Source organism: Tauraco erythrolophus, chromosome 16 (genome assembly GCF_009769465.1).
Source record: "Tauraco erythrolophus isolate bTauEry1 chromosome 16, bTauEry1.pri, whole genome shotgun sequence".
NCBI classification, from domain to species: Eukaryota; Metazoa; Chordata; class Aves; order Musophagiformes; family Musophagidae; genus Tauraco; species Tauraco erythrolophus.
In genome coordinates, this window is record NC_141480.1 from 17,242,745 (window position 1) to 17,255,399 (window position 12,655).

The window sequence follows — 12,655 nt, forward strand, 5'->3', positions numbered from 1 at the left end:
GTGGAATAACAATGGCTTGATAATTTTTCTTTAAAGAAACTTGTCTCATGGAAATACTTTTATTTTTTTTTTAAATGAGTTCATGTATAAGTAGCATTGGTCAGGACAATAGATCGCTTGATCACATAATAAGGAATGAAGCCCTAATAAAAATCCAGAAGGAAAATAGTTGAGCATACAATAATCTGCTTCACAGTTCGATTGGCTTGCATTCTGCTCCTTTCAGTGTACAGCCCACAACTCCTTTTTTCCATATCTATACATGCTCCAGAAGAGAAAAGAGTGAGTTTTTGGATTCCGAAGAAGCTGCCATTGTAGTCTGCTTGGTGTGGTGCTAGTTTCGTTGTGTTTAACAGGCCTTTGCTTTAGCTGTGGTCTGTTAATGCAAAATGTTCTGTAAAGCTTTTCCTGCTTGCAGATAAATAACAATAGATTGCTGCTGGCTTGTAAATGCAGCTTGTCTGATGCCTTGAAATATATAGCTGGTATATCATGGAAAATTTCTGCCTCAGAATATGTTCTGAATTATAAAAAGGATATGTGTTTTCTGTTTCTATATTTTAAAGGTAGTAATGAATAAGAAATTTTGGTAAGAGGATTTCTAATTCTGAGGAGCTTTTATAAAAATAATAAGTGGTGCTTTTTGTGTACTGCTGACCAGATAATCAATACATTCAATTTTTTCCAGTCAGGTAGTGGATTCATTTAATGTTAAATTTATACATTTAAAAAAAAAAAAGTCCAAAACCTCTCTGTGCTATTTTTCGCTAACATCAAACACTTGACAGCAAAACCAAGAAGGTGAGACCATGTTAACACCAAGGCAGCATCTAACACTCAAACCTTTTGCCAGCCTATCTGCCTTTCACTAGATCCTGTGTATCTAAGTAGGTCCTTGTGATCCAAACTGGTGCTGGTAATTGACAATTCAAGTGTATGCATTTGATAATACATAGAAACTAACAGCTTGTTTATATGCTTATGGTGATTGTGTATGCAAGATCTACCTCAAAATGTTTGTATTGTAATACTTGGTATGTAACTGTACTGTAATACTTAGATGCTGTAGAGGAGCCTGGGGAAATAGATTGATATTTTTAATTATTAATTTAAAACAAGAGGTGGCCCTCTGAAGAATAAGTTGCCCAAAATAGAGAAATCAAGTTGATGTAGTTTTAAAGTTAAGCTGAAAAATGCCCTGTTTGGTATATAAAACATACCAGAGAATATTCTTGCAAACTAGAGAATATTCATTTAAAGATTTTGTACTTCGTTGTTTTGGTGAAGTGACGGAATAAAACTGCTTCTTGCTGTTATTGTAGAGTTTAAAATTTATACATACCTGAATCTGACCCTTTCCTTTTTCCTTCCCTGCCTTGAGTGTGCCGGGAGAGCATCATAAGAGCATCCCCTTTTGACCATCCTAAGTACAACCCAGTCAGGGTCAAATAGACTCTTGCAAGTGTATTTTCCTTTTCATGAGACCATTCCATGCCGAAGCTGTCATTCCTCTAACACGTAGAGGAGCCAGCTAACAATGTTAACTGTTGCCTCAGTGGTATCATCTGAGTATCTGTTAGGGCATTTAGTCAGTTTCTCTTTTGGATGTGATGGTCTTCAGAACTTTCCTTTCACCCAGCCTGTCCCTACGTTACTAATGGCAGAAAGTACAATTTGCAATAATGGCAGGGTGGTTTATATCTATCTGATATTTTATTATTATTTGCATTTATGTTTTTTTTTGTATTTCTTAGCTTTAACCTTCAAAGTTGTAATTACCTTAGGGGAAGATCCCACAGTATGTTTAAGTACAGGCACTGAAGAATGTGGAAAGACCCATACACAATTAAGTATCTCTGATATTATAGTAGTGTGAAAAAGTTTCTGTACTGTGATATTGTAATATTGTGCACAGTAAATACCAAACAAGTCTTTTTTCTTGTACATTGCTGTGGTTTAAAACTGAAAATTCCAAAGATGCTTTTTTTCTCTACATTAAATACAATGGATTCTCAAATTAATTAGGTAGAGAACCAACTGTGTTTGTAGACAATGTCTGATTCATTGCTCCAAGCAATGAGGTGGAAGGTAATTTACAAGAATGAATGCATATGTAGTGTATTGCAAAATAGGATGCAGCATTATAATTAAGGTGAGATTGCCAAAAGTATCATTAACTAAAGTTCACATTTATCTAGAACAGGTAGTATTTTTTTCTGCCATGGATATGGAATATATTTAACTACATTGTTAATTACACTGAAGTCTATTAATTTGTATGTGTTTCAAATTATCCATTTTTCCTGCAGGCTTTAGTATTTAGTCTCTTTCCATGTAGTTAATTACACTTCCAGTTCACTTCTTTCACTTCCATTCCCAATGGTATTGTCTTTATAATTTAATTTGATTTCATATATTGGTATTTCTTTTCCTTTTCTCCTTGATGTTCACAACTTGTTAGCGTTTTCTAAGAAGTAGGATTGTGAAAACACGAAAATGTGGTTTCAAAAAAATAAAAAAAAAGCCAGTGAAATTAGTTTTTATTAAATAAGTTACATATGAACCTGAAGTTGGAAGCCTTGAGGTTAAGCTGAAGGTATTGGTGTGTATTCCCAGGCATTTGAAAATTTTCACTGTAGATGGTCTTGGAACAGAGTGCTTATGTGAGACAGGATGCACAGTCCTGTTGACTGCTACTGTAATCAATCTTCAAAAGCCCCGCAGTGCTGTAGCACTTCTGCAAGCCTTTAAATTACATTGACAGATTTTGTTGTTGTGGGTTTTGAGGCATCAATTTCTTGTTCCCACTCTGTAACTGCGTTATAGCTTAGAGAGGTTATGGTGGTTCAGGTGTTTGAGTGGCTGAATGTAGGAAGACCGATGGCTTCAACTGCTTGTGCACTTTCACCATAACATTTAGGAACATCCTAACAGGATGTGTGAGCAGGTGCAGCCATATTTATCCAATTTTGTCTTCAGACAGTATTATGTCCTTCTTGATCAGAGGACAAGAAATCCTCTGAAACTTAAATTTTGACACTTTCCTTTTAGATCACTCAATAATTCATTGTTTAAAAATGTCAGAAGGAAGGAAATGGTTGTCTTGTCCTGTATAAGCACCCCTAATGGAATTTCAAAGTCTTACTTAAGATGTAAAAAACTGTCTCCTGTCATATATCTTTCCCTTTGTATAGTGGGATATAATGGATTATTCTCTCCCTCTTGTGAAATGTTCTATTGAACCTACCAAAGAAAAGTTTTGTTAGAATTGCTTCATTTCTGTGTAAAACTACTCTCGATGCATCACTGGTTTTATTCTGTGGTTTGTTTGGGTTTTTGAGGAAACTTTACTAAAATTCCCTGATCATCTCTCCTTTTCTGAGAAATCATAAAATTAAGTCATAGCTGTTCGCAAATTGCATGCATTTTTTATTGTTGTTAGTGTTTCTGAGCTTACAGTGTTTGGAGCTAGGTTTTTATTCGTAGCTGACTGTGAAATATTCACTGAAATTATGCTGAAATTTGTAAATCAGTTAGCCTTGGGAGAATTGGTTTTTATTGGTGTTACATGAAGATAAAATGCTTGAACGTAGACTAAAATGTGTATGTCTGTGTGTATTCGCACTGCTGCTTTTGACTCTATTCCCTAGAGGTCCACTCCTGATTAGGGGTTTGTGCTGTAGCAGTACATGGTGAGATCTACTCCAAAGAACATAAACTCTAAGTAGGTCACACAGATGGTCACTGGCAGGGGTGGGAGTAGAGTTTCAGTCTCTTGGCTCGGAATTCCGGTCCTCTGCTCACGGTGGCTGTAGACATAGCTACTGCATGTTCAGCATATGCAAACCACTTGCTGAGTTTGGAAGAACAGCAGCAAGAGACATATGTTAGCAGTAGGGGTTAATTTGCCAGATGCCACAAGAAATGCTGAGATGATAGTAATTTTTTTTTTCTAACCGAAGAACTCTTTCTATTGTGTTATTGTTTAAATGAGAGGTACTTGCACACACTCAGAATTAGGCTGGTTTCCTGGTATTCGTGTGTATGTTACTGAGTTTTACCTGTAAAATATTCCGATGCTTTCGTTTTTACTACTTGAAAAGTATTGGTAGTTCATGTGTTTGTGACCTAGAAGAGCAAAGATTTAAGTCAGATATTAAATTTATTCCTTAATAAGTAGTGCACATATAAATGTGTCCTAAATTTTTGAGGTGGCTGAGGAAAACTCATTAGGTTGATCCTGTGCTATGAATATTGTATGCGTGTTATTAATTATATACAGGTCAAAATATGGCATCTTTTAAATTAGATGATGATCTTAAATGCTTCAACAGTAAATTTAAGCATAATCAGTAAAATAAAATAAAATAGGTGAACTGCATGAAGTGAATGTGATCCTGCTCTAAGTCCATGTTGAGATTTCAGATACATGCAAGTCAGGGTGAACTTCAGAAAAATTTTAGAGTTCAAATGGTGGTGTATAATCAGCATCAAGTCTGTGTTCTCTCTTCTATGTAACCCAATTAAAGATTTAGAAAAAAGTATGTTGTTTTTACCTTCAGGACTGTTAAGAAAAAAGTTTTTAAGAGAAGTAGAACAAGAACTAGTTTGTGATTAAGCATGTTTCAATTTAATTATTACCGGAATTGAGTTATAGATCCTTATTTTAACTATTCTTGTAATCTTAGGTTGTACTCCTACTGATATGAGTTCTTAAACAAAAGTTTTCTTTTTCGTTTTCTGTGATTGTTTTCCTGCACTGTTTTCAACACAACTTCTCAACATTTTCAAATGTTTGAATGTTTGTTAATGCATTCGACTCTCCTATATTTAGCTGCGGGGAGAAAATTGAAAATGCTCACTGTTCGTAAATTCCTTGAAAATAGTTCTGTATTGAAACAAAAAACCTTTCCTGTCGATTCATTCTTGAATTTTGTATTTAGCTTTGAAAAGATTCATTTAAGAAACACACTTCTTAGAGTAGTTTGTTTTTTTGTGTGTGGATTTTGTTTTTTCCTTCCTCCTTTTGTAATATGGAGTAGATTTTTTAGGAGTACGCTACCTTTAAAGCATCACTTCAAGTCCTGTATTCTTTTTTTGCGAGTTCTATTCCTGCACTATTTTTATATGGGTAAGATTGGCATATGCATATCTGTAGGTATTTATCTGCGTACATTTGTGATGAACACATGTATTGTAAAGCCATTATTTTCTTCTGTTTATGGAGCAATAGGTGACATGCTCAGTATTGCTACTGATAACGTTTATTAGACTTGACCCATTATGGCAGGTTTTTTTAGTGATTTTTTTTTTAAAAAATCTTGATATATGGAGGGAAATCTAAATCAAGTTAGGTTAACTAGTTTTAACAATTAACTTCTAAACGTATGCATAATAACTCTATGTTTACAACTACTTCGTGTAGAAAAGAGAACAAAGACCTATTACAGAGGCTGATATGAAGCTGCTATTTTAGCAAAATTTTGTGTGTCAATTAAATGAAATGAGGAAACATGCAAGTTGGAATTTATCAGTGTTCCACAATCCAAACACAAGGCGAACTTTTAAATCTGCCAGAGAGGATATGCTGACAAGCATTCGTGGTAGGCTGGCAGACTACAATGGTTACAAGCTGGAAAAGGCACTGAATACACAAAGTGCTGTTTTGGCTACAGCAACGATACTGTTAGGTGTTGCTCAGGCTGCCTTCAAATACATGGCATTTCTTATCTCCAGTGAGGAGTGGAGAAACTTGGAGATACACCGTGGAGTTCGGAAGGATGTACTCTACAGTGTTAGCTTGGTCACAGTTGTATGCTCTACGTATTCCGTACCTAACCTTACTTGCTGACACTTGCTTTGAATGGTTAGCAACAGTGTTGTTAACCTACAGGCGCAATCTGTAGGTGACCTGTAGTACCTCCCCTTTCTGTGGCTCTTATCTAAACTGCAAAGTTTGAATTTAGATTTAGCAATGAATAAAATAGATAGATACAATTTTTAATTCATGACTTTTGGGCCCTCAGCAAAGAGTTAAATGGCAAATAAGGAAGAGGGAAGACTTTCAGTAGAAAGATGCCTGCAGTTGTTAACAGCTGTCCTTTGTGAGGAAGCATGGCACTTTAATTGAGCACTGACTGCCATCAGAAGTCTCACCTCGTTGAAAGCATGTTGTTCACTGATTTCTTTTTTAAGGCTTTGCTCTAAATCTGTATTCAGATGACACCAATGTCCTTATTAAATTGACGTGCCAGTTTTTAAGTGGGCATGAAGCCATCCTAACAGATGGATATGACTACAGGCATGCCAGGGGATCAAGAGTAGTGTTTCCTAAGGGAGACAAAAGTGGTGTTAAATCTTTATTACCATTTTGGCTGCACATATGAGGCAGTCAGGAATGAAACTCGTCTGTGATTTTTTGCTAAAGGAGACCCACATGTCTTTTTTAATGACATTATTGCATTAATAAGTTTCCCTTACCTGGTACAGAAGAAATCATTAGATGTCTTCTGAAGGAGAATGAGGTGAGTAGAGGGGTTAAAAAAACCCCAAACAACCAAACACCAAAGTGAAAACAGGTAACTGCTTAATCTTTTATGAGAATGAATCTACCTGTCCTTATTCAGGAAGGTACTACTAAGGAACTTCTCTCTGAGAAGTGTGTTGGAATTTAGGGTTCATAAATACATAAAACAATATGTCTTTTGACAGACCTTAATGAAATAAATGCAAGATGTTCAAACTGTATGTTGATATTTTGTGTTCAGATACAGTTTGGGGCTGCACATGTTCCGGCTTCTCGGAAAAAAGGCAGTCAGTCGTTTTTTTGTGGCTTGGAACATTAAGAAAGAGTGTATCTGTCTTTGGCAGTGTTGTTACATCATTTATCAAGCGAAAAAAGCAGCTAATACTTAAATAGGGATCTGCCTCCCCTGCCATGTCCCTCCTCCATCTGTCTTGAGCTTTCTTGAGGCAAGGGGGCAGATGTGTGTATGTGGATTCCTTAATTCTAGGATTATAGAATCATTTAGGTTGGAAAAGACTAGATCAAGTCCAACTGTAAACCTAACACTGCCAAGTCCCACTAAACCATGTCCCTATGTGCCACATCTGCACATCTTTTAAATACCTCTGGGAATGATGACCCAACCACTTCCCTGGGCAGCCTGGTCCAATGCTTGATAGCCTTTGAGGCAGTTTCTTCTCCTCTTATCACTTGCTACTTGGGAAAAGAGTGTGACGCTCACCTCGCTACAACCTCCTTTCAGGTAGTTGTAGGGAACAGTAAGGTCTCTCCACAGCCTCCTTTTCTCCAGGCTAAACAACCCCATTTCCTTCAACTGCTCCTCATGAGACTTGTGCTCTAGACCCTGTATCAGCTTTGTTACCATTCTTTGGACACGCTCCAGCACCTCAATGTCTTGAAGCGAGGGACCCAAAACTGAACACAGTATTCGAGATGCAGCCTTACCAGTGCTGAGTATAGAGGGACGATTGCTTCCCTAGTCCTGCTGGCCACACCATTTCTGATACAAGCCAGGATGCTCTTGGCCTTCTTGGCCACCTGGGCACACTGCTGGCTCATATTCAGCCAGCTGTCGACCAGCATGCCCAGATCCTTTTCTGCTGGGCAGCTTTCCAGCCACTCTTCCCCAAGCCTTGGTGATGCAAGTGCAGGACCTGGTTGTTAGCCTTGTTGTGTCTCATACAGTTGGCCTCAGCCCATTGATCCAGCCTGTCCAAATCCCTCTGTAGAGCCTTCCTAACCTCAGGCAGATCAACGCTCCTGTCCAACTTGGAGCTGTCTGCAAATTTACTGAGGATGCCCTCAGTAATGAGTCCAAATCATTAAGTACCACAACAGAAAATTTTACTTTGGCTTTTTCTTTTGTCTGTTACTGTCTTCCATGATTTTCTTAATTTTTTTCTCCTTTTCCCTAGGCAATGAGCTGATGCTCAAGTGAGCATTTTGCTTAATTAACTTGTGCAATGATACCTTAATAATATAATCTGGAATGTATATACTCGTTCAATAAACTTTGCTTTGTCCCAAGATAATAGAAGAATTTCCTGTTTTATATGATGTTCTAATGAAATGGTTTTAACAGAGTTTTTAAAGATGAGAACATCTTTATCATGCTATCTTTTAAAGATGATACCAGATTTATGTTAGTACTCATCCACCTGCAGGCTCAGGTTGAGACTAGGGCTTGTTTGCTACAAATGCTAGTCTTTTTCAGTTACTTTGGTTGTCTGCATTCATCAGAATATCTTGGAATTGCATCCTCATGTGGACTGACTTTATCTAGTGGGGATCTTATAAAACCTCATACATTTTCCTTTCCTAAAACTATTGTGTTTTGCTTATAAATAGTGTGCTAGAAATACGTTATCCAAGTTGTTTACTACACACAAACTAAAGTAATTCTCCAGTATCAACTTTACTAAGAAGCTGAGTTTATCTAGCAGCCAGTCACAAAATACAGGTATATAGCCTTTATCTAAACTAAATAATTAACACAAAAAACCCCACAATTTGCTTATACAAATATATTGAACAATTTTTCCATTAATTACAGGTTGTGGTGGTTTTGTGTTTGTGTTTGTTTGTTTTTTTTTTTTTAAAAAGGAAATCATGTATCTAAGGTTTGTTGAACAACCTTTGAATTTCCATGTAGCTTGACACTTTAGCATTGTTCACTTCTGAAAATGCAGTGTGTGTAATTGATCAGCTGCATATGTTAAGTCCTTTTAATAAGTTCTGTATGTATCAAATATGGATCAAACTTTAATTTATAACAAAAAGTACAACTGGGAGTAATGAAGCTTGCAGAGTAATTAGCTTGTTAAACTGGAGGAAATCAATAGTACCTTCTGCCTCAGCTGTCCTCTCAGTATAATAGGAAAATTTTGTCTATGCAACAAGCCCTGCTTTCTTAATGGGTAAGAAATATGTAATGGCTTTATGCGAAAGAATAATGATGTCAAGGACTTCTTTTACCAAGATATGTATGTGTGTGGGTTTAAATGTGTTATAGACAACAGTGAGCATTTTGCATTTTGATAGGAAGAGTTTTAAATGGCCTGTGAAAGCCTGGTGTGGAGGAATTTTAAGTTCAATGACGTTCATTTCCACTTCTCTTTAAGGTGTCCAGTGTAACTTGTAACCCGTGATCTCCTCTACAATTCTCAATTATTAATCAAATGGGTATCACTGGCATGAGGAGTCAGACGTAATTTGTGATTAATATACACATAATACCTACCTTGAAGTCCTAGCTTTTTTCTGTATGAGTACAAATTTAAAACATATTTTAGCTAAAATACAGGATTCCCCTTGATCAATGGCTTTCATCAGCCTAGTCTCTTACTTTACTTTCGAAATAAAGCTCATGAAGTATAGATTTTTATTATGATTTATTATACAGTTACTTCCTGTAAATTTAAAAGCTACCCAAAGCGAATTTTTATGTTTGCTAACTGTCAGACACTTCAAGAGAGATCTCAACAGCTTAAAAATTGAGCTGAATATTATTTTGGAGGGAGGGGGCAGTAAGCATATTTCTCCTGGCAGAAGTGAGACTGGTATGTCTATATACCATTCCTTTCTCTGTGTGAATAGTGAGAAGTGGCTGGTGTGTCATGTAATTTGGTATGATGTTGAACTTTGCTGTTATGAACAGACCTGTTGGCATAGCAGTCCCTACTGATTTTTTTGAAGGTGCTAATTTTAAGAATGGTAGTTATGACAAAACAGTTGCCAGCTAAATTTCTTGCATGCTGTTGATTTGGAATCTGTATTCCTATGGCATGTAATTGCAGATTAGTTAGAGGTTGGATGTATTTGTGTAAATATGTCCACCTTCTTGTTGTATTAATTATAGCTGTTACTGTGTCTGTTGCAAAATGTTAGAGTGATAGTTATGCATCCTTATAAAAAGTGAAGTTTGTACACAGCAACTTCAGAGCAGAGAACTTGTGACACAAAATGCTACCATGTATAGATGTAGCTATAACTGCAGACAAGTATGTACAGTGAAATTATATGCAGATGAGCTTTATTGCCTATCATTAGGGTTAGTGTATTGGATCCACAGTGCTATAGGAAAGATGAGGGGTTTAGCTTGTGACAAATCATTCCTTCAGCATATTTTGTGTGCAGTTAGAGCATCTGAAAAGGAGGACAGGGCTGAGGCAGAGCGGGTATCCAACAAGAGAAATTGAACTTTGGATATCCCTCAGTGCTTGCTGTATGTGTGTTTTCATACAGGTGAAATATATGCGAAAATTTTTTTTGCTTCTCTACAGATGCTGTGCAAGTGCTATGGAATGAGTTGACAAGAAATAGGTTTCTTCTGTCTGTCTTTAGAGTCATGATTTTGATGTCATGTGGTAGAGAAAACCTTGGTGTTTGAGTCTATGACTGAAAAAATGACAAGCCCTGAAAATGTCATGATTAACATATATAGGTATATACTTAGAGATGTAGCTTTATTCCTAACTTTCTGACAGTCTCCATTCATTTTCCAAAGACTCAAGATCCAGCAGTGTGCTGTAAAATTCTTGCTGTGTGCTCATGCTTTCTTGTTATCAGTAGTCAACTACCATTTTCTATTTTTGCAGAGTAGTAACTGGTCATTTGCAATGCACCAAGCTGCTGCTATGCTACCATTGATTAGCGATTTTTGCAATAAGGATCATTAGGTACTGGAAAGCTGCTATAAGATCACTCCGGAGCCTTCTCTTCCCCAGGCTGAACAGCCCCAACTCTCTCAGCCTGTCTTCATAGCAGAGGTGCTCCAGCCCTCGGATCATCTTCGTGGCCTCCTCTGGACTCGCTCCAGTAGCTCCATGTCCTTCTTATGTTGGGGACTCCAGAGCTGAACACGGTATTCCAGGTGGGGTCTCACGAGAGCTGAGTAGAGGGGCAGATGTTGTGCTGTGCTCTCTTTAATTACATAGCACTGTACACTTAAGTTGCTACTTAGATCACACAGTGGCATGTATCAAATAGATTAGGAAAAAAAATCTTCTGTATCTTTTATTCCTAGACAGACAGTGCCTTCATGGAAGTTGTTTCAGATTTGTGTATCTTGTTCTCCTGACATTTCTCATAAGCACCTCTTTCTTAAAAAGTCTGTAAGTGTGAGATTGAAATGTAGCTTAGTATTTGTGTCAGCTCCCTTAGATTTAAATAAGGATGAATGTATGTATAGCTCTTGCTCTCGTAGACTTGATAGGCCTTGCATTAAAGTCTTTTCCTTGTCTGCATTCTTTTATGTGGTCTTTGAAGGTATGTTTCAAAATTATGCACATACAACAGTTCTGTTGATGATATTTGTGTCTTATTTTCAGAAAGAATAATTTAATAAGTGTAGTTTTTTTCTTAACTTAAAATCCTGTTGCTACTTAAACATAGTTTATTTCCAGGTACTTTGTATGTAAAGTGAATAACATGTCTCTAGGTGTTCGGGACAAGCTAGACAGCCTTCAGAATTTAACTGAAACAAGTTGTTTTTATCAGGAAATTGTGTTTTTCAAATATGAGAAATACTGTTGACTTACTCTTAAACTTGTGTGATATTTTTGTATCCCTGAGGCATGGTTGGAAGATCAACAATTTCACATTGGAAGGGACTGTAGCTGTTAAAGCATATTGTGTTTCACTGTTTGGGTGAGGGTTTATTTACAAGTATTATATTTATAGTTCTTCTCAAGATAATTTACTTTCTTTCAGAATGCAGGGACATTCTGCTTCCTGTGATTACAAAAGAGCTGAAGGAGTTACTGGAACAGAAGGATGATCAGCAGCTCCAGGTCCAAGAGAAGAAGTACTGTGTTGAATTACTCAATAGCATCCTGGAGGTTCTGAGCTGTCAAGACCCTGTAAGTATTGATGATGATGTAGATGGCCCAAGCCTGTAGTAAGCCTGAGCTGATTAGGTAGTAAATTATTGATGCTGATGAATCTCATTTAAATTTTTAATACAAGTCGGTGCCAAATTGAACTTTTCTCCTATTTTTCATAGAATCATAGAATGGTATGGGTTGGAAGGGATTTTAAAGATCATCTAGTTCCAACTCCCTTGCCATGCCCAGGCACTTTTTAATAAAGTTAAGTTAAAGGGCAGTTGAGGTATTAAAGGTGAAGTACTGAAATCTACACTATCTTTTTTTTATTTCTCAATTTTATAATCTTCAAATAGTCAGCTGCTGTAAATCACCACAGCATTGTTAAAAGCGGTGAGACTGTTGTGTATTTTTCTAGCAGAGGTTTAGGCACTTTTAGTTGTGACTGTTAAAGTTCAGTGAAATACATACTGAAATGAATGAGAATGTTATGACACCCAGCTGTGTTGATGGTATCGATGACACCAGACTGAGTGGTGTGGTTGACACTCCTGAGGGATGGGATGCCATTCAGAGGGACCGGGACAAGCTCGGTAGGTGGTGCCATGTGAACATCATGAGGCTCAACAAGGCCAAGTGCAAGGTCCTGCACCTCTAATGAAATCATTACAGCATGTTGCTTGGTTTCATAAAAATCTTTGAGTTTGAAACTGAAAAGACTTCTCTGTTTGCACAGGGCAATCTCTTCATGTGTATTATGAGCTTTTTTCCTCATCGTTTTAGACATAAGCACTTGGGAGGGATT

General features: G+C 37.0%; 1 protein-coding gene across 1 annotated transcript in view; it reads left to right on the forward strand.

The window, feature by feature from the left end:
• DOCK2 (dedicator of cytokinesis 2) overlaps nt 1-12,655 on the forward strand; it is a 194,581-nt gene that overhangs the window by 55,666 nt on the left and 126,260 nt on the right. The window contains 1 exon segment of the mRNA XM_086621891.1: nt 11,738-11,886. Coding sequence (XP_086478017.1) covers nt 11,738-11,886 — 149 coding nt within the window.